The 23,488-nt window shown below is 42.4% G+C and overlaps 1 protein-coding gene across 5 annotated transcripts in view; it reads left to right on the top strand.

The window, feature by feature from the left end:
- Nucleotides 1–23,488, top strand: part of tbck (TBC1 domain containing kinase) — a 187,913-nt gene that overhangs the window by 125,177 nt on the left and 39,248 nt on the right. For all 5 annotated transcript variants that reach the window (XM_048541931.2, XM_048541957.2, XM_048541949.2 and 2 more), the window contains one exon: nt 344–519. In XM_048541931.2, the coding sequence (XP_048397888.1) occupies nt 344–519 (176 nt within the window). The remainder of the gene's footprint in view (nt 1–343; nt 520–23,488) is intronic.

Raw genomic sequence — 23,488 nt, 5'->3', positions numbered from 1 at the left:
CTCCTGAGATGCTGCTTGGCCTGCTGTGTTCATCCAGCCTCACATTTTATTATCTTGTAATTATTTCCTGCCATCTCTTCGCCCTTGCACAAAACCATCACTGTGCATACTCTATACATGAGCAAGTTGAATAGAAGAAAGTAAGTTATTTTTAACCAACCTGTTTGGATACCTTTTTGTGGCAAGTGGGACTTAAATGTGGAGCTTCTCCCTGAGGTCTGTATGCAACTAACCAATCACAAGGGCCATCGCTACCCCGTACCCCACCGTTTATACTGATTGGACGTAGTTGTTGATGCATATCTCCGTCTACTTACTAATTTGAAACTCTGTCTTTCCTTAGTCTCGTGAATCCATTCGATTAAATGAACTGAAGACTGAAGTATCACCACGGATTTCTGCAGAAGATCTAATTGATCTTTGTGAGTTGTCGGGACCCACAAGCTCCAAGATGCCCACAAAAAAGACAAAATCGGGGAAGCCAAAACTACTAGTGGTGGACATTCGCAGCAGTGAGGAGTATCCTTACAATTTGTATAAATGTCTGAATCTTTCCAATTATTTTATGGTTAATCATCATAACGAGCTGTTTAAAATGAAAGAAAAACAACGTTGCACACTTACAGTACCTAGGTTCTTCTAAGGTATTTCACATATAATTACTTTTCAGATGAGGTCATGGATGTGCCTTTTGCAAAAATAACAGCAAATTTGTTCAGAGCAAGCTCCTAAAGTGAGCACTAAGATGAATGATGAATTAGCTTTGTTTGTTTGCTTATGTTGTTTGGGAGATAATATGGTACAGAATACTGCCGCTTCATTTTGAATAGTGCAGTGTAACCCTTTGAAGGTTGGGTTAATACCTCATCCACAAGGCAATACTGTTAACTATGCAGCACTCCAACAATACTTTACTGAAAAGTCAGCCTAGATTATACGAACAAAACCTAACATGGCCCCTCCCCCCACTGCACCACACAACCAGCCCAGCTCTTCCCCTCCACCCACTGCATCCCAAAACCAGTCCAACCTGTCTCTGCCTCCGTAACCTGTTCTTCCTCTCACCCATCCCTTCCTCCCACCCCAAGCCGCACCTCCTTGACCTGTCCGTCTTCCCTGGACTGACCTATCCCCTCCCTTCCTCCCCACCTATACTCTCTCCACCTATCTTCTTTACTCTCCATCTTCGGTCCGCCTCCCCCTCTCTCCCTATTTATTCCAGTTCCCTCACCCCATCCCCCTCTCTGATGAAGGGTCTAGGCCCGAAACGTCAGCTTTTGTGCTCCTGAGATGCTGCTGGGCCTGCTGTGTTCATCCAGCCTCACATTTTGTTGTCGTGGGGCTCAAGCCTTCGCTTTGTGGCATCAGTAGATAACATGCATTGAAACTAATCTCATGGTTGGTAAAACATCAGTGTTCAAGATTGGGACCTCTTTACCAATCTATATCCCACATCAAGTAAAGATTGTTCTGAGTAAGGGTCACTGGACCAGAAATGTTAACTCTTTTCTCCTCCAGAGATACTGCCAGACCTGCTGAGCTTTTCCCGCAACTTTGTTTTTGTGCAAAGATTGGATTAGATTCAGTAAAAACATGAGCATGCACAAATTAGTGGAATAAGAAAACTATGTCCACCGAGTTCAGTTTTTATTAACGTGATAGACACCTGGTACCACGAATGTTCTTGAGTATTTGTGCAGTCTGTTTACGAGTCTACATTAGGCCCAGACATGATTCAAACTCCATTGTGGGAAAGGTTCCCATCCTGAGTGCAAGGTCAGCTATTCCCTCCAAGCATGCTACACTACCCACAAGCCATGCCCGAAATTATCTCTAATACTCCATCCCAAAATATATTTTCAGGAGTTTTGTTTCTATTCGAATAACTCAATCCACTTTGTTTCCTTCTCTTTTTGGAAAATCTCTTTCATGAATTAACGTTCTCCCTCATTGAAATAACGTTTTGCTGACTAGCTTTGAATTTACTCCCTCTCCTCAGCTTCAAAGATGTTTTAATTTGCATTTTTTTACATCTCTGCATCTTTATCCCCCAAAATTTCCCATTTGCTACTTTTGATTCAGCCTCCATCTTAAAGTACATTTCACTTCACACAAAAATACATCTTGTTTTTATGTGTACACTTCTCGAATTGCATTAAACCATAACCTTTTAAACAAATTGGTTTTAAATAACAATGTATTCCAATCACTCTTTAATTCATGTGGAAAATATTTCCTTTTTAACTACATTATTTGTTAATGTAGTTAGTCCATGGCCATTACACAAAGCCAATACGGGGAAAAAGCTTTTGGACTTGTTTTAAGCTGTTTCTGTACACTGATCATAAATTCCTACACTGGCAAAATCCACTTGTTTCTAAATTAATCCCAAGCTTTCACCTTCAGTACTCTATTTGATAGTCCCTTGGTATTCATTGACCTTTATATGAAACCCCTGATTGACTTTAAAGTTTTAACCTGCATCCTTCTCTGGAAATTTAATTAGAAGTAGTCTGAATTTACTTGCTCTGTGCCATTTACAATGAATAAGGTCAACTCCCGGGTGACTGCTTTTAAAGCCTACATTTCTACAATCGTTCTTCGCGACAGACACTGCTAAGATCACACGGAGGATGCCTTTTCTGGTAAAAATGTACATCTGTAAACTCTGCCTACTGTAATTTTTGTGCTTTTCAAATAATGTTTAAATACAGAATATTTAACAAATTAGTTTTGACTGATCTCCCTATTGCAGCTTCTGATCCAGAAAATGTCCCATTCTATGGTTTCTCTTACAGGAGAAAAAATTGCTTAAAAAATAAGTTGCAGGTTTCTGTGAGGTGACCTTATTAATCATAAATGACACCGAGCAAGTAAATTCAGACTACTTTTAATTGAATTGCATGAGTAGGATGCAGGTTGAAATTTATGTAAGTCAATCAGGAGTTTCATACAAAGGTCAATGAACACCAGGGGACTCTCAAATCAAGCACTAAAGGTGAAAGCTTTTTTAGAAATTTAGAGACAGTGTAGGAATTTATAATCAGTGTAGCGAGACAGCTTAAAACAGGTCCAGAAGCTTCCTCCCCTGTAATCATTACGTAAATGGTTACGGAACAATTAAACCAACAAATAGTATGGATAGAAGAAAATATTTTCCATGTGAATTAAAGAACAGTTGGAATACATTGTCACTTAAATCCGATTTGCTTTGTAGGAATTAGTGGGTTATAGTTTAATATAATTCCAAACATTACATATTAGGCAATACAGGAACACAGACCAGGTAGAGGCAAAACAATTTTAGTTTAGAATGGCATAATGGGGCAGCGCAGTCTTAGCGGGCCAAAGGGCTAAGCAGTATTGTTCTTTGTATATAACTAGGGTGTACTTGAATAACAGAAATAATGGGAACTGCAGATGCTGGAGAATCCAAGATGACAAAACGTGAAGCGTTTCGGGCCTGAAACGTCAGCTCTTGTGATCCTGAGATGCTGCTTGGCCTGCTGTGTTCATCCAGCTTCACACTTTGTTATCTTGTATTTGAATAACCTTTGGTTTACGTGGTGTTAGAATTATGAGCAAAGGTGATCTTACAGATGTTATACAATTGGATGTGAGATTGGAGAATAGAAGACCCAAACAGGAGTACATTGGAATAATTGAGTTGTAAGTCACCATTGCAATAAATAAAACGTCAATGGTATAACAGCAGAGATATGGATAGAGATTCAGCACCAAGTATGTTGGGACAGATGAGGATAAACAATATTGCAGAGGTGGTCTTGGTGATGAAGTGCCATGGGCTTAGCTCAGCTTAGAGTAAGTTTATGAACTGTCTGATTGGTTCTTTGTTTAGTTGACTGTCCAGTTGAATTGCGGTCACTGTTGCTATTTGAGCGAATGCAACTGCCAGTATGAACACTGTTCCAAAATCAGCTATAGAATAATTGATCGATTTATTAAGTTTTAAAGATTTGGTGTCTTGGCTAACACTTGTACATTTCAATTAAACGTTCCTTTTCATCTTCAAATATTGTACGTAGGAGCTCTGAAAATAGCATCTCTGACCGTGCAACACTCCTTCATCATTAGTCTAGATTTTGTGTTCCCATCTTGAGTGGGACTTGGTCTTGTGACTGGTTCAGTTGGAAGTGTTTATTGTTATGATCACAGACATTTTCATTGCCAATATTAACAGTACCTTTCTGAGAGAACATCAGAATCACATGCTTTAACTCTCTTTAAATTCCAAATGCATTGAAATCTAGCCAAGGAAGAGCATTTTCTCTTTGACCAATATTTGTGTTGTACTTTCACTTTTTCTCTCCTTCTTCTGGCCTCCCTTCTACCCATACCCCCTCCCCCCCCCCAAAAAAAAAACAGTATTGAGCTAAAATTGTAATGAAGTTTGTATGACTTTGTACTTAACAGAATAGACTAGCTGTTTCATTCACAGAGAATGGAAAAAGTGAGGGGCGGGGAAAAATCCTTGGTCCATATTTGAGTGTCACCTCATTTCATGTGCGTTTATTTGTATGAATTTAACTGAAAACAAATTGAAAAGTACAGGTAAGTGTTCTGCAGACATCAGAATGCTTATATATTCGTTGATTGTAGGTTCGAGGGATAAGTATGTTCATACGTAACTGCAAGCATCTGACTCAGAGTTTATTGCGGGTTTAGAAATTTGAGCCTGTATTATTTTGGAATTCTGACAAAATATATTTCTTAAGCAGCCACAATTTTAAATATCCATAAGCTGCACTAAATTATTTGCGTGTTGGGTTTTTTTTAAACAATACTTTCAACAACTAGACCTTTTTTAAAATATATTTTTAAGGTCAATTTATGGGGGTTAAAATAAGACTTTGGCATTAAATCAGATCAATCAGCTTCACAAACCTCTGTTCTGTTTGAGTTCCCACTAGGCAGTCTTTTTGGTATTATTTACTATTGTGGACGCTGAATGTTAAGCATTTTCATCCTTTTCAGTAAAATAAAACAAAGAACCGTGGATGCTGAAGATCTGAAACCAAAACTAAAATAACTGGAGAAACTCAGCAGGTCTGGCAGCATCCAAAGAGAGCAAACAGTCTTAACGTTTCAATTCCAGTGACTCTTCTTGAGAAATTCTGTTCTAAAGAAGAGTCACTGGACTGTCTCTGCTTTCCCTCCATGGATGAACACAGCAAGTCTGGCAGCAACCTTTTTCAGGGCTGCAGTAGCTCCTCTTGATTATCAATGGATTCAAACTCCACCTTTAGTCATTGTCTAGATACCTTCCTGTTAAGCTCATTTTGATGAAGGAAGAATTTGCATTTATTCAATGCTTTCACGATTTAAGGACATTTCAAAATGCTTCACAGCCACTGAGGTAGTTTTGAAATGTCAGCACTGCTGCATTGTAGAAACATACCAGTCAATCTGCATGCGGCATGCCCAACAAACAACAATGTGATAATGATTAGGTAATCTGTTTAGTGCTGTTCTTTTGAGGAATGAATTTTGGCCAGAGCACAGAAAGTTTCCTTGCTCTGTTTCAAAATTGTGCCACGGAATGTCTTAAACACATTTTAGAGGACAAGCAGAGTGCCCTTTTAAAGTTTCATCTGAATGGTGCACCTGTGATGATCAAGCACTCCTGCAGAGGAATGTCAGCTTGAGTTATACATTCAAGACCTTCTGTGGTCTTGAGAATTTTGTTGAATGTTGGTAAAAGTTGAAATCTTCTGCAATTCTGTTCTGTTTGCTAGCTGACATTTCAGAGTGAAATTCTCTTTGAAATGGAACATTTCTTCTTTCATAAACATTTTCATCTTTAAAATAAGCCATAAAGGAGGAATTGCAATGAAACCTTTAAATCTGTGCTGTCATTGTTTAATTCTTAATTGTTTTTTCCTCTCTTATTCAACATCCATTGTGATTTCTACTCCCAGCCTGAGCTAGTTGGCCTTCAGCTAGGTGCATACCTGGACAGGAGAATTGGACGCCTAGCCTTTTTTTTTAAATTGTACCTTAGTATTACACACAATTCAGAGTAGAGCACCATTCATTCAATCATGGCAATACATGTTAGTTGCAACCACAGAAAAATGTCTCCAGTTGTACTAGTGTTTGTTTCCATTTCTCAAGCCAATCATTTATATAGCCAGTTCTGAAGAAGTCAGTTTGGGCTTGAAATGTTAGTTGTATTTCTTTCTGCACAGTTGCTACCAGACCTGTTGGTTTCATAGAATCCCTAAACTGTAGAGACCGGACCTTCGGCCCAACAAGTCCAAGCTGACCCTCACAGCATCCCACCCAGACTTATCCCCCATAACCCACCTAATCTATACATCCCTGAACACCCTCGGACGATTTAGCATGGCCAATCCATCTAGCCTGCACATCTTTGGACTGTGGGAGGAAACCAGAGCACCCAGAGGAAACCCACGCAGACACAGGGAGAATGTGCAAACTCCACACACAGTCACCTGAGGCTGGAATCAAACCCGTGTCTCTGGCGCTGTGAGGCTGCAGTGCTAACCACTGAACCAGCGTGCCACCTCCCCCCCCCCAATTCCCCAGCACCTTCTGTTCTTATTCATATCGTCTCTTTGAGTGAGATGTATGCAGTGTTATAACTTATGTTAATGCTGTAGGGCCTTGTTAATTGGGACTATCTCAAATTAATTGGCACCTTTTCAGCCAACAGAGGAAGTAGTTTCTAGAACAGACGAGCTGCACAGAAAATTAACACGTGGTTGTGGATAGTTCGGAGTGTTTGAAGAATTGTGCTGACAACCAATTTAGGCTTGTCAGTCGGGCTTGCAGCTTTGCACATTTGCAGGCACATATATTAATGCCCAAAACCCTGTTCTTTGCAAAAAGAAAGAACACTTGCATGCACTGTGCCAGTTTCAACGTAACAGTGGCTGACCGCCATTCGCTGCTTCATTTCTCGTAGCAATGCCCTGACCAATTTGAATTGACCTGCCTGATCTTAAAATTTAAGTAAAGCATGGCAGTTAACTGTCAATCATTGCTAATCAGTCATTTTCCATGATGATTCCCGAACTAATCAGACCCCATTTTCCAAGCAAACAGCATTCTCTTCTCGTGTCGTATAACTTCCCCTTAATCTATTGTTCCTGTAAATTGTCCTAATGAGCACAAAACAAAAACTGTTCACAGCTTGTCCCTTTCTCCAACAGTAATTAGGAAAAGCAGAGAATCTAGACAGGGCACATCCTCAGAGCAAAGTGATCCCCTAGAGAGAGTATTTCAAAGCAAAAGAGGAATAATACATTGATGCTTTACTGATGAAATTGTAAAATCTCTACGGTGTGGAAGCAGACCAGTTGGTCCATTGAGTCCACACCGATTTCCCTGAGGATCATCCCATCGGGACACACCCTGTAACCCGCATTTCCCATGGTTAACCCACCTAACCTGCACATCCCTGGACACCGTGGGCAATTTAGCATGACCAATCCACCTAAACCGTGCCTGTTTGGACTCAGGTCATGGGCTCACGTTCTGGAGAAGCTATGACTTTCTGACTCAGAGATGATTGTACTACCATTTGAAGCAAGGCTGACAGAGTAAGACTAGGAGCCTGATTTGCTGACTCCTGTGTCTGACCCTCTGCACCTGCCCTATGAAGAAATATTTGTTTATCCCTTGAACTTGGTAGTCGAATGATTTCCACATCTTGGCATTGTGACACTGAACTCCAGTTCTTTCTGGAATCAGTTTCTCGTGAGCCTTGAGAAAGGGGCTAGCCTCCTTTGAAGTGCTGACAGACATCTGGGATTAAATAGGTGAAAATACATCTGTTGGCTTAACACTTCAGCAAGCAACTTCAGTTTAAACATCATACCTGCTGCCTTTACTAAATGCTACGATTTGGTCTGTAAACGCTTCACTCAAAAAAAAACACCCACAAGAGTTTCTGAATCCGTACTACTTGCTCTGAATTTAAGTCAACAAATTAGACTATCTTTTGGAAGTAAAAGCTTGCAGTCTTATTGAAGTCTCAGATAGTGTAGTCTAGTTTTAAATACTGACTGTATAACGTTGTGTTATCTGGTGCAGATATGGATACATGACTAATACAGTAAATATGACCTATACATAGCCAACATTCACCATGCCAAAATGAAAGTTGAGGCAGAGTAAGATACTTGGCTTTACCAACTTGTTCAAACTGCTGTCTGCATGCCGCCTGTGGGGGGAGAAATGTTTTGAACAGTTATATCATTGATCAGTACAGCACAGATGAGATCCATTTTCCCATCGTGGGTGTTGCCTCTCTGAAGCAACTTAGTCCCATTCCCTATCCACTGCCCTTTTATAACCCTACCTCCTCCCCTCCTTTTACATTTAGACTATTTTATTTTGAATTTTATTACTGAAACTGCTTTCCTGCATTCTTTCAGGTGGTGTACTCCAAGTCATTACAATTCACTGCACAAAAGAAAGTCTCATTGCATATTGTTCAGAATTGTGTATCGCTCTCGCTCTCTCGCTATTATTGTCTTGTTTAGGTAATTCTGCTACCCAGTTAAGCTCATAAATGGCCTCCTGTGTACGCACCTTTCAGATCAGACTGTATGACTAGTATGTTTATGCTGTATAAACTGAGAACATAAATCTTGGCTTATATATTTTCCTAGTTGCTAATCCACCAACGTGGTAAAAAGACATTTAGTTGATGCACAATTGAAACTGCTTAATAAAACATAACTTGCCAGAAGACAGTCCCCAAATCCAGAGAATGCATTCAGGTGTGAGAAGCAAGTGGCAGCATGATATTGCCAATGTAAGTCATCTCCAACAGGTTGAAGTTCTGAATTCTAATGACAAGTTGCATTAATTTGGCATATATGCTTTAAACTTAGATGATTGAGATGTGAAAAATTAAAATGTTTAAAATGCTGAATTGAGTAGTTACAGTAGAAACCATCCCATCCAGAAAAGTGCTGGAAATACTGAAGATGTCAAGCAGTCCGAAATAAAGTTAACATCTCCCTTTTTTGTTTTCCATAGTCTGTGGCACGCGGACATTGCTGACCCTCTAGTCTCTATAGGTGTATCCCTGATAGTGCTGGAGAAGGTTCTAGTGAGTTGACCTCTTAAACCACAGCAATTCTTGGCAGTACGGGACACCAATGCTCTGTTAAGAAAGAGTTGGAAGATTTTTGACCCAGCAACAGTGAATGAACCACGGTGCAGTTCAAAGTCAGCTTGACATGTGGCTTTGGAGAGAAACTTGTAGATGGTGGAGCTACAAGGCAGCCCTTGTCCTTCCAGGTGGTAGAGATTGCAGGTTTTGGATGGCCCTGTGGTAGGATCCTTGGTGAATGACTGAAGTGCATCTTGTAGATGATACACAAGATCATTTTTGTTTGTCAGTAGTGAAGGCAGTAAATGCCGAATGTGATGAGTGGAATACCAATCAAGCAGCTCTTGGCAGCCAGCACTTCATCTTAAAATCAAAGCAACATCCAATGAAATATGGAATTCATTGTACCCAAAGACTCTGGATTCTAGGCTAGTATAAATTTTCAAGACTTGGGCCAATGTTTGTTCTGTATGGATGTTGCAGTACATGGATCAGCTGTGGGTAAATGGAGTTAAGCTACAGATCTGCCATGACCATATCAAATTGCAAAATCGGCCTGGAAGAAACAATGCTTCTTGCTTCTGTGGCACTTTTCATTCCCTCAGGGTGTTCCAAGCACTTTATGGCCAAGAAAGTATCTTAAAGGTTTTGTCACGTTTGCAATACAGTAAAAGCAGCAGCTAATTTACACACAGCTAGCTGTCATGAGAGAAAGTAGGAACTGCAGATGCTGGAGAATCTGAGGTAACAAGGTGTAGAGCTGGATGAACACAGCAGGCCAAGCAGCATCATAGGTGCAGAAAAGCTGACGTTTCAGGCCAGACCCTTCTTCAGAAATGGGGGAGGGGAATGGAGTTCTGAAACAAATAGAGGGGGATGCGAAGAGAAGACGGATAGAGGAAAGAGGCGGGGATGGAGTCAGTAAAGGTGAGTGTAGGTGGGGAGGTAGGGAGGAGATAGGTCGGTCTGGAGAGGACGGACAGGTTGGTGGGGGGGGGGCGGGGTGCGGGATGAGGTTAGTAGGTAGGAAATGGGGTTGTGGCTTGAGGAGGGGAGGAGCGGACAGGTGGGAGGCAGGACAGGTTAGGGAGGCAGGGACGAGCTGGGCTGGCTTTGGGATGTGGTAGGGGGAGGTGGGATTTTGAAGCTTGTGAAATCCACATTGATGCCATTGGGCTACAGGGTTCCCAAGCGGAATATGAGTTGCTGTTCCTGTAACCTTCAGGTAACATCATTGTGGCACTAGAGGAGGCCCAGGATGGACGTGTCGTCTGCAGAATGGGAGGCGTATTTGAAATGGTTCGCACCTAGGAGGTGCTGTTGTTTAGTGCGAACTGAGCACAGGTGTTCTGCAAAACAGTCCCCAAGCCTCCGCGTGGTTTCCCCGATGTAGAGGAGGCCACAACCGGAGCAGCGGATGCAGTATATCACATTGGCAGGTGTGCAGGTGAACATCTGTTTGATGTGGAATGTCTTTTTGGGGCCTGGTATGGGGATGAGGGAGGTGGTATGGGGGCAGGTGTAGTACTTCCTGCATTTGCAGGGAAAAGTTCTGGGAGTGGTGGGGCTGGAGGGGAGTGTGGAGCGGACAAGGGAGTCATGGAGAGAGTGGTCCCTCCAGAAAGCAGACAGGGGTGGGGAGGGAAAAATGTCTTGGGTAGTGGGGTCGGATTGTAAATGGTGGAAGTGTCGGAGGGTGATGTGCTGGATCCGGAAGTTAGTGGGGTGGTACGTGAGGACGAGGGGGATTCTGTTTTGGTTTTATTGTAGGGAGGGTGTGTGAGGGGTGGGTTGCAGGAAATGTGCGAGACACGGTTGAGGGTGTTCTCGACCACTGCAGGGGTAAGTTGCAGTCCTTGAAAAAACAAGGACATCTGAGATGTACAAGAGTGGAATGCCTCATCCTGGGATCAGATCCGGCGGAGTTGAAGAAATTGGGAATAGGGGTTGGCATTTTTACAGGAAGGTGGGTTGGAGGAGGTGTATTCTAGGTAACTGTGGGATTCAGTGGGCTTGAAATGATATCGGTTTCTAAGTGGTTGCCAGAGATGGAGACAGAGGTCCAGGAAGGAGAGAGAGGTATCAGAGATAGTCCATGTGAACTGAAGGTTGGGTTGGAAGGTGTTGGTGAAGTGGATGAACTACTTGAGCTCCTCGTGAGAGCACGAGGCAGTGCCGATACAGTCATCAATGTAACGGAAGAACAGGTGGGGTTTGGGGCCAGTGTAGGTGTGGAAGAGGGACTGTTCCACGTAACCTACAAAGAGGCAGGCATAGCTTGGGCCCATGGCCACCCCCTTTGTCTGTAGGAAGTGTGAGGAATCGAAAGAGAAGTTGTTGAGGGTGAGGATGAGTTTGGCTAGGCGGGTGAGGGTGTTGGTGGAGGGGGACTGATCGGGCCTGCGGGACAGGAAGAAGCGGACGGCCTTTAGGTCCAGTCCCTATACACTTGCATGGGGAATGCAGGTGTATAGGGACTGGACGCCCATGGTGAAAATGAGGTGTTGGGGTCCGGGGAATTGGAAGTTGTGGAGGGTTTGGGTGGTGTCACGGACGTAGGTAGGGTGCTCCTGGACCAAGTGGGAGAAAATGGAGTCCAGATAGGTGGAGATAACTAAGTGTGGAGCTGGATGAACACAGCAGGCCAAGCAGCATCTTAGGAGCCGGAACGCTGATGTTGCGGGCCTAGACCTTTCATCAGAAATGCGGGAGGGGAAGAGGGTTCTGAAATAAATAGGGAGAAAGGGAGAGGTGGATCAAAGGTGGATAGAGGAGAAGATAGGTGCAGACAAGATAGAGACAGGCAAGTTAAAAGGGCGGGATGGAGCCTGTAGAGGTGAGTATAGTGGGGAGGTAGGCAGGGGATAGGTCAGTCCAGGGAGGACAGACAGGTCTAGGGGCGGGATGAGGTCAGTAGGTAGGAAATGGAGGTGCGGCTTGAGGTGGGAAGAGGGGATAAGTGAGAGGAAAAACAGGTTAGGGAGGCGGGGACGAGCTGGACTGGTTTTGGGATGCAGTGGGGGGAGGGGAGATTTTGAAGCTGGTGAAGTCCACATTGATGCCATTGGGCTGCAGGGTTCCCAAGCGGAATATGAGTTGCTGTTCCTGCAACCTTTGGGTGGGATCACTGTGGCACTGCAGGAGGCCCGTGATGGTCATGTCATCTAAAGAATGGGAGGGGGGAGTTGAAATGGTTCGCGCCTAGGAGGTGCAGTTGTTTAGTACGAACCGAGCGTAGGTGTTCTGCAAAGCGGTCCCCGCTTGGTTTCCCAAAGGTAGAGGTAGCCACAACGGATGCAGCGGATACAGTATACCCATTGGCAGATGTGCAGGTGAACATCTGCTTAATATGGAAAGTCATCTTGGGGCCTGGGTTGGGGGTGAGGGAGGAGGTGTGGGGGCAAGTGTAGCACTTCCTGCGGTTGCAGGGGAAGGTGCCGGGTGTGGTGGGGTTAGAGTGGAGTGTGGAGCGGACAAGGGAGTCACAGAGAGTAGTCTCTCCAGAAAGCAGACAAGGGTGGGGATGGAAAAAGGTCTTTGGTGGTGGGGCCGGATTGTAGATGGCGGAAGTGTCAGAGGATGATACGTTGTATCCGGAGGTTGGTGGGGTGGTATGTGAGGATAAGGGGGATTCTCTTTTCGCGGTTATTGCGGGGATAGGGTGTGAGGGATGAGTTGTGGGACACCTCCCAGGGGATCTTTTTCCCCACTACAACTCTCTCATAACCACCTTCAATCCACCTCCCCCTCTCTCCATGTTTATTTCAGAACCCTCTCCCAATCCCCCTTTTCTGATGAAGGGCCTAAGCCCAAAACGTCAGCTTTTGTGCTCCTAAGATGCTGCTTGGTCTGCTGTGTTCATCCAGCTCCACACTTTGTTATCTCTGATTCTCCAGCATCTGCAGTTCCCATTATCCCTCCAGATAGGTGGAGAGAAGTTTGGTGGGGCAGGCTGCTCCCTGCTGACACGGGATCGTTAACTTCACATCCGAAATGGCAGACTGGCCTGCTTTGATTTCAGTGTAAATCTGTTTGATTTCTAGCGTGGACTCCAATTGTCACGAGTGCTAAATACATCAATTACAATTCTGGTTTGACATTTAAGGTTTTTCTCAAATACCAGCATTAGTGCTCCCTTCTGTCATTAACAGCATACAAAATTAGGAGGAACTTCATAATTTGAAAAGTCATCTATTTGGTATGTGAAAATAGCAAGTTGGAACGTTTGCAGTAAAGATCGCTGATAAATACTAGTCTTGCCATTGACAAGACCCATATCTGTGGTTAATTTTTAAAGGCCTGAAATTTTTTATTCCAGTAATTTATAATGTGTAGCATTAGTAGACTTGATTTGGCGTGCCTCCTTTATCAACTATTTGTACCGATCTGACCTCTGTGCTTTTTATTTTGTGGAATTTCTGATCCTCTGTCAATCTGTCTTTGGACCAGCATTGGTGTAGCTGTCTTGTCAAAATGTAAGTGCCTTCATCTATTAAGATTTCAGGGGGAAGCAAAGGAGCCCCCTTCGGTGAACTATTGCTTTTCCTAGCAAGTTCACAAAGAATGTAACAAAGGTCCAGATACTCACGTATGGTTATTTTTGTAGCAGTAGTTTAATGAGGTCAGATTCTTGTGAAGTGTCTGCAAACAATAGTCTAGCCAAAGCAGCATACCATATGTACTTTGAAAAGGGAAAAAAAATCACAGCACATGTTACCAAAAATCCTTGTTTGTTATTTTGAAACGCAAGCAAGGTAAACACAGTCCGGATCCAAGATTTCATGATACCATACTTGCTATTTTGATGTTTGCGTTCAGTTGTTTTGTGCATTTTTGCCATCCATTTATGAGGATTTCAACATTGCTAAAAGTAGTAGATTGTTTTTATTCTGTAATCTGAGCCAGCTGTATAGACTCAGCAGTTTCTGATTGAAATTAGCTCTTCCTGAGGCTTTCCACCCATTCCATTGACATTCTATATTCTTACACACGGGCTTTGCTGTTTTGGTACTGACTTTCCTTGGATTTCCCTTCCTCGTCATTATTTTAATCACCATATCCCTCTACCTCTAAGTTTTCATCAAAAGCTACCCCCCCACCCCTCGTTCCTCCAAATTTTCAAAAACCTGCAAAAATGCTTCGGCCTTCAGTTGCTGTGTGAAGCCTGTCCACTAGCTCTCTTCTGATAACCATCTCGGTGAGTCTGACAGGTCCCTGTATAAACGCTAATTGAGCTGGCAGTTGTGATTCCATATCAAGTATGTTGTCATAAAGTAGCCTACCAGTCCTTTCTGTGAAGTGACAGGGAGAGATTATATGATTCAGGCCCAAGCAACTGAAACTTAAGTTACAATTGGAGAAAATAGTTAAAAAGCACAGAATAAAGCAGATATTGCAATCATAATAATAGCAGAATAGTCATAAGGAAGAGGAGCAGGAGTCGGCCCTTTGGCTCCTTAAGCCTGCCCTACCATTCAACAAGATCATAACTGATCTGTCCCAGGCCTCAGTTCATCTTTGTCTCTTCTATGTCCTCATAGCCCTCAATTCCCTGCTAAGTCCAAAATGGATCTCCTTCTTCTTCTTTAAATAGTTGGAGCATCTAACCACCACAATTTTCTGTATAGAATTCCAGACATTGAGAGAAGAAATTCCTGCACATCACTGTTTAAAATGAGTGTTCCATTATTCTACAATGATGTCTCCTAGTTTGAGATTCTCCCACAAATGAAAATGTCTTCTGAAAATCTATCCTGTCAAGTTTCTTTTGAGTCTTGTATGTTTCAGTAAGATCACCTCTCATTCTTCTAACTTCTAATGAATAGAGGTCTGGCCTATCTAACTATTCTTGATTTAGTCAACCTGTTCACTCCAGAAGTCAGCGAAATCAATCTCATTTGAACGACCTTCAAAGCCAGTAAAACATTTTTGTAAATACATGGACCAAAACTGTACATAGTACCCCACCAGAACTGTTGTAAAATGACCAGCCTATTTTTAAACTCTGACTCCCCCAGCAATAAAAGCCAAAATTCTATTTGTTGACTTAATTACTTCCTGAGCCTGCATATTAACATTTCTTTGTGTTTAATGCACGAGAACACCAGATGCATCTACATTGCAGAGATAGTAAGAACTGCTGATGCTGGAGTCTGAGATAACAGTGTAGAGCTGGAGGAACGCAGCAGGCCAGGCAGCATCAGAAGAGCAGGAAAGCTGATGTTTCAGGTCAGGACCCTTCCATAGAAATCTACATTGCACTTTTTTTGCAGTGTATTTCCATTTAACTAATAGCTTGCCTCTTGATTGTTCCTACCCAGGTATATGATATGATATTTTCCTCCACTAAGCTCCATCAACCAAGACTTTTTCCCCTACTAACTCAACCCAAGTATATCCGTTCACAGATTCATTATACCCTCATCATAACATGCCTTCCACACCTGTATTTTTTATTTGTATCATCAGCAGATTTGGATACATTGCAGCCTGCGACCTCCTCCAAGTTGTTACTGTAGATGGTAAATTATTGAGGCTGTAGGGCCAGCATTCTCTTTAATTTTCGTTCCAGCTGTGCTGGCCTCAGGCCCATGCACAGCAGCAATTTCTGCATTCAGTTATCAGTGCCACAATCAGTGTGCTGATGCCAGTGGCCATGAGGACAACCTTGGAGTGCAACTTTGCAAGAAGATTGCCTGTGACTGATCCTTGTGGCGCTGCACTAGTTATGTTTTATCCAACCTGAAAAAGGTCCCATGAATCCAAACTTTGTCTTCTGTGCAAGTGTTAACTACTTCTTCTCAATCTGTGCTAATATATTACCTCCAAAACCACAAGTATCTATCTTTGTGAGAGCTGTGAAACTGATAGTGACTTAAAGGTCCATATGTATGTGATTAAATGTGGAAATTTAGAAATTGTTGTCAGTGGTTTCCACAGACTACACTGCTAGAAAGTAGAATCAAACATTTTTCTGTGCTGTAACAGTTCTGTGGCTTCTGTGAAATCATTGGATTTGATGTAAAGCTGCATTTATTAATCTCTGATCTTCCTGTGAAACTGCCAAGATCATCATGTCTAGCTGATTGAGATGTAAATAGAATTCTAACAATGTATTCCATCGGTATTACTATTGAACAACCTGTCTGGCTCTGAAAACAGCTAGTTATATTTTTGTGAAATTGGCAAAGATTTTCCTTTCAGAAAATTTCCATATATTTTCAGTTTAATTTCTTCAAGTTTGTTTATAATATTTTCTTTTTCATCTTGATTCCTCGCTCGTGCTCTCTCTCTCGCTCGTGCTCTCTCTCTCGCTCGTGCTCTCTCTCTCGCTCGTGCTCTCTCTCTCGCTCGTGCTCTCTCTCTCGCTCGTGCTCTCTCTCTCGCTCGTGCTCTCTCTCTCGCTCGTGCTCTCTCTCTCGCTCGTGCTCTCTCTCCCGCGCGTGCTCTCTCTCTCGCGCGCTCGCTCTCGCGCTCTCCCTACCCCCCCCCCCCCCCCCAATAAAACAAAGAAGATAATCAGTGGGTTTTACTCTATATGAATGACAGAGACCTCTTTAGCTGGCAACACAGAAACAAATTGATGTTGAAAATGGATGAAACTCATACAACAGGATTTCCTTGACCCTTGTGGATACTTTTTTCAAGTTCAGCAAGAAATACTGCCTTGGTTTCAGGTTGAATTACTGATCCATGCCAAATTAGCTTGCCTCAGTTGACTTTCTACTATTAGCATCAATCTCTCTGCTTGAAGTAATGATTTAAATCATTCCAATGTTTCCACATTTGATAACCATCGATGGTTCCTGCAGCAACAACGCATGTGCGTATCAGGGGGGATAAAATCAGCAATGATTTTGATGTCTCCTGTGTTTAAAATAGCTTGTGCACATTCACTATCGCAACTTATAGATAAATGATGGTGAGACTGGATTATGAACACAGATGGCATAAACCTGGCTTGCTTCCCTTGAGCTAAGAAGTCAGGCGACGTGATCAAGTCAAGGCATTTAAAATGGCAATGGAGGAATACGAAGAAAGGTTACTTGTTGCTATCTAAACTTGAAGGATCGATGTACAAGAAAGAGACTGACTTAGTAGTGTCAACTTTTTTTTCAAGCAAGTTCTGTTCTGTTCATCTCATTGTAGTGCATTTCCTTTTTTTTTTCCAGTATGCTGTTATGAGCAGCCTTCTGTATCGCTGCATGTGAGTACAACTGAGAGAGTGCATTGTTTCCTGGTGTCACTTATTACTTGAAAGGAAATGACTGAGGGAAGATACCATAGAAGTGTTTGAACTTTTGAAAGGTTTGGAAAAGTTTGACCCCATTTGTTTCTGCTTCCATTTAGAGAAAAACAAGGAATTATCTTTACAAATTATGAACAACAAGACAGTAAGAAATGAAAAAGAATATTCGGTTCTATTTTCTTTACTCAGAGAATAGTAAGGGCATGGAATGCCCTGCCTGCAGCGGTAGTAGACTCGACAACTTTAAGGGTATTTAAATGGTCGTTGGATAAACATATGGATGATAACGGAATAGTGTAGGTTAGATGGGCTTCAGATTGGTTTCACAGGTCGGCGCAGCATCAAGGGCCGAAGGGTCTGTACTGCGCTGTAATCTTCTATGTTCTATTCACGAGAAATTCACCAGCAGATTACTGGCACGGCAGGTGGAATAAGAAATCTTAATGGATTTCAAGAAGCCAGCCAGGCTCTTCTCAACCATTTGAGTTTTGGGAAATAAACTAAAGAAACAATGCACGAATGAGGTTGATTGACTCTGAATCTTTTCCTGACCAAAAATGTAAAAAGATTAATCTCTATCATGATGCTACTCTGTGTACAATGTCGGCCGTATAAAAAACAGGATTCAGTCTTGTGTTTGGAGTGTGAAAGATGAGCATCTTATTTTGGGAATCCTGAAGACCTCCAGCTTTAACCAAATTATTATCTTTCAGAACATTACAATTAAACCAAGTAAAAACCAAAAAGAACTGCAGATGCTGTAAATCAGGAACAAAAACAAAGTTGCTGGAAAAGCTCAGCAGGTCTGGCAGCATCTGCAAAAGTGAAAAAACAGTTAACGTTTCGGGTCAGGTGACCCTTCCTCAGAACTCAGGATCACCGAACCTGAAACGTTAACACAGTTAAACTAAGTTCCAGGCAATAACCAACTCCAACGACGTGACTCCAAAAATCACTCCATGACATTCAGTGCCATTACCGTTGCTGAATCCCCACAATCCACACCCTTGGAGTTACTATTGTCCAGAATCTGAATTGGGCCACTCCTATAAATAGTGTGATTACAGCAGCACACCAGACGTCAAGAATTCTCTGCGAAGTAATTCACCTCCCTGTGGCCTGTCGACTATTTACAAGACACAAGTCAGGAATATAATGGAGTGCTTCTCATTTACCTGCATAATTGTTGCTCCAACAACACTTAAGAAGCTCAATGCCATCTGAAAAAAGCAGCCATGACATTAGCAGCCCATCATCAGAGCCATTCACTCATTCTACCACTGAGACACCGTCTACACGTGGACCCTGCAGCAACTCACCAAAGGTACTCAAACGACACTTTCCAAACCCATGACCCGTGCAGATATGTGGGAACACTACAACTGTAAGGTCGTCTCTAGGCCTCGCATCAGCCTGACCTAGAACTAATATCGCTATTCCTTTACTACAGTTGGATAAAATTCCTGGAATGCCATCTCTAACAGCACTGTGGATATACCTATGCCATAACAAACTGCAGTGATTCAAGAAGGCAGCTTGCCACCACCTTAAGGACAGTCAGCGATGGGCAATCACTGCTAGCCTAGTCAGTAATGCCCAAATTGACTTTTTTTTCAAAAGTTCATTTATGCAAATGTTTTAAAACACCTTCTCATTTTTAATTGCAAAGTTGGTTAAAAAGATAGAACAGTACAGCACAGGAACCGGCCGTTCAGCCCTTCAAGCCTGCACTGACACTTTGCCCTTCCGTACTAAAATTGTCTTTACTTTTCAGTTCTCTTTCCCTCTGTCCCCTTCCTATTTATGTATTCGTCCAGGTGCTTCTTAAATGCTGCTATTGTGCATGCTTCTACTAGCTCCCTGACAATGCATTCCAGGCACTCATCACCCTTTGTGTGAAAAAACTTACCTCGCACACCTCTTTTAAACACTCTCAGCCCCCGCACATACTTTGAACCTGTGTCCCCTGTGAATTGACCTGTCCGCCCTATGAAAAAGCCTCATACTTTGCACTCTATCTGTGCCATTCACAATCTTTGTAAACTTCTATCAGGTCGCCCCCCTCAACCTCCTGTGTTCCAGTTCGCAGTCTATCTGAACTTTTTTCACAGCTAAGGTCCTCCATACCAGGCAGCAAACCTTTTGCTGTACTCCTTTTCTGTAAACCTTTTCTGTACTCTCTCCAAAGCACACTGATTGGAACGCACTGCATCCTGATTCGTCACCAATATAATTGTGCAGCTCAACAGTTTTTAAAATTAATTTACAGGGTGAGGGCATGGCTGTTTAGGCTGGCATTTATTGCCCATCCCACTTGAAGGAAATTGAGAGTCAACCACATTGCTGTGGATCTAGAGTCACATGTCAACCAGACCAGTTTCCTTACCTAAAAGGCATTTGTGAACCAGATGGGTTTTTTCTGACAAATGACAATGGATTTATAGGCATTATTAAACTCCTAATTCCAGATTTTAATTGAATTCAAATTTCACTGTCTGTCATGATTCCAGTGCAGGTCCCCAGGACACAACCTAGGCCTCTGAATTAACAGTTCAGCAATAACAGTACTAGGCCATCACACGAGGGGGCATAGCTTTAAATTGAGGGGTGAAAGATATAGGACAGATGTCAGAGGTAGTCTCTTTGCTCAAAGTAGTAAGGGAATGGATCGCTTTGCCTGCAACGGTAGTAGATTCGTCAACTTTAGGTACATTTAAGTCATCATTGGACAAGCATATGGACGTACATGGAATAGTGTAGGTTAGATGGGCTTCCGATTGGTATGACAGATCGGCACAACCTCGAGGGCCGAAGGGCCTGTACTGTGCTGTAATGTTCTATGTTCTATAAGTTATGGAATGTTCTCTAGTTTAACTCTTTAATTTTTTATCAAGTAAGGGGATCACACTGGGTTTCCATAACTGCACCACTAGGGTGAGGTGGAAAAGAAAGAAAAAAGTTCCAGTGATAGGTGTTTCAAAAATAACAGTTAAAGGATGATGGCCTGAACAGTAATTGGAGGTAAATGCAATTTAAAGGTAACCTGTATAACTGATCTATTTTTGCGATTTTCTGTGATTACTTTGGACAATTAAGGGGATAATTGTGACTTGGCTATTTTGACTAGAAAATGTTGAAAAGATGCTGTGCTAACAGTAAAACTGCACTTAACCACAGAAAATCATTCAGAGCTATGAAAGAACCAATTATGCTGAAAGATTTATGGAAATGTTAATCTTATTATCTTGAGGGTTTTAATCAAGGATAATTAATCAAAGTTTATTTGGTTGAAGTTGGTTGAAATGCAGCAATTGAACTTTGCAGTACCATATACTTAGATTACAGTGCTACCAATATTTTATCTCCGGAATTTAAATCCTTCAAGCTCCGTCCCTTGCATAGACTAGAAAATAACGTGGTAGAAATTTACAAGGATTTAATGCTGGTGAAAAGTCCCTGTTGGACCCTGTGTTAAAATCTAAATGAGTTTGATATAACATTGTGCTCCTCGCAACCCATTTTATTTTACAATGAGTTCACTTTTTTTTCTATTTGTTATCTGTGAACCTGCTTTCCCTGTTAATGGTATTGAGTTATGATCTATACTTGGAGGCACACTGTCACAGCAGTCAGTGTAGTTTACTTTAGCAAGTTAATTTTGTGAAGCACTAACTGGTTTTTAAAGTATTTGGATAAATGTTCCTTATTTGGCTTGGCTTTTACGGTCATTGCATTTCTTCCTCTATCTATGTCCCTCTACCTGTCAGAAACTGTCATGAGGTGATTGTTCCTTTGAATCTTTTTTTGTTTGGTTTGTAGGTTACTGTTTACAAATTAGCTACCAAAGAGTCTTGTATCATTACACTACTTATGGTATTTAAAAATTACTTTGGCTGTAAGCATTCAGGGAGATGGAAGGCATTTGGGGCAGCCTGGTGGCTTAGTGGTGATCACTGCTAAATTACAGCGCCAGGGATCCAGGTTCGATTCCAGCTTTGGGCGACTGTGTGGACTTTGCTCATTCTCCCCATGTCTGCGTGGGTTTCTTCCGGCTGCTGTGGTTTCCTCCAACTGTCCAAAGATGTGCAGGTTAGGTGGATTGGCCATGCTGAGTTACCCATTGTGTCCAGAAATGTGCATGCTAGGTGCAATAGCCATGGGAAATGCTGGGTAGGAGAGTGCGTCTAGGAGAAGAGATCTTTGGAAGATCAGTGTGGACTTGATGGGCCGCATTGTGTGCTTCCACACTGGAGGGATTCTTAGATGCTGGTATGAAGGGCACAAATAAATAAGCCAGGCTATCTGACGTTCTCAGTACACCTTTTCCAATCCATCTGCAAAAAGCTTCACACCCATTATGGCCCATCAGTTCACTCCATGCCACCTGAGTGTTTTGCTCAACTGTCATTACAAGATTTCCTCTGTCTGTGTTTCCCCACCTTCTGTTAAGAAATCCCAATACTTTTCTCACCAATCTTTGTTAATAGATGTCACTTGTAAACACTGCTTCCAAATATTCGTGCAGTTCCCTCCAAATATTATGATTGCTCCTTTGACCTCAGTCCCAGCAGCCAGACGTAAAGTTTTTTTTCCTCTTCCATCTCACTGAACCCCGGTTATTCCACACACAAAGACTGAAGAGCAAAAAATAGCTAAGAATACCATGCACTCTATTGTAATTCATGAGTCTACCACAAAGCTGAGTGTCTATGAAATTAAAATAAAGTCACGTATTTCTATGGGCCTCTGCCAAATAGATCCTGAATGAAATTAGTGAGAACAGTGCACTTGAACCAGTAAGTGGCTGATTAACGCATCTGCTTTAATGGTTCTAACGGCATCAGTTTAACCCATAAGATGTGGGAAGGGAAGTAGGCCATTCAACCCATGGAGTCTGCCAGACCGGGTAATGAGATTGCGACTGATCTAATAATCCTCAACTCCACTTTCCTGCTTTCTCCCCATAACCTGTGATTCCTTGCTGATTAAAGAAACCTGCCTGTATCAGCCTTGAATTTACGTAAAAACCCACAGTTCAATGTGGTGAAGAATTGCATAAATTCACTTCCCTCTGAGAGTCAAGATTTCTCCTCATATTTGTCTTAAATGGGTGACCCCTTACTCTGAAACTATGCCCTCTGGTACTAGAAGCTCTCACAAGAGGAAACTGTCTATTTGCATCTATCTTGTCAAGATCCATAATAATCTTCTGCTTCAATAAGGTCCCCTTTCATTCATCTGAACTTCAATAATTGCAAGCCCAACCTACTAAACCTCTTCTCATAAGACAATGTTTCCTTACCAGAATCAAGCTAGTGAACTTTCACATTGGGGCAATGTCAGTATGGCTCCAGGCTCTTGCCCGGATTGGAGTCAAGATAGATAAACCCCCAGAGCACACTTCTGCATCTGCTCCGTGTTGTCCTAACCTGACTGTTCTCGATGCTAAAATTAAACAAAGAACTGTGGATGCTGGAGATCTGAAACCAACAAAAACAGAAATTGTGGGAGAAGTTCAGCAGGTGTGGCAGCGTCTGTGGCGAGAAAACGGGTTGAACATTTTGAGTGTGGAGCTGGATGAACACAGCAGGCCAAGCAGCATCTCAGAAGCACAAAAGCTTCAGGTCTAGGCCCGAAACATCAGCTTTTTTTGTGCTCCTGAGACGCTGCTCGGCCTGCTGTGTTCATCCAGCTCCGCACACTTTGTTATCTTGGATTCTCCAGCATCTGCAGTTCCCATTTATCTTTGAACATTTTGAGTCCCTGTTTTCTCTCCACAGATGCTACCATGCCAGCTGAGTTTCCCCAGTAATTTCTGTTTTCTTTTGCTTCAGTACTCGACGTTAAGATGAATGAGGAATCATTGGAGGCATTATAGCCATTGGCTGATAGTGCTATATGGGAAATATCAGATCAGTGGGCCGTTATGTATCACTACCAATGCAATGGGAATCTGAAGAAAGAGTAGCTGACCTGCTTTGCACTGTGGGCCAAAACTCAATGATCTCCCTTCCCAGTTCGGATGTGGTTGTTGCTATTAATTGGCACCAATTGACAGAAACCTGTGGGTGTTTCTTTCATTGCATGTTAAAGATAATTCAGCAATGATGTCAGCTGCAGAATATAAAAAT

This window comes from Stegostoma tigrinum, chromosome 1 (genome assembly GCF_030684315.1).
Source record: "Stegostoma tigrinum isolate sSteTig4 chromosome 1, sSteTig4.hap1, whole genome shotgun sequence".
NCBI lineage: Eukaryota > Metazoa > Chordata > Chondrichthyes > Orectolobiformes > Stegostomatidae > Stegostoma > Stegostoma tigrinum.
This window is presented reverse-complemented; position numbering and strand designations above follow the sequence as displayed.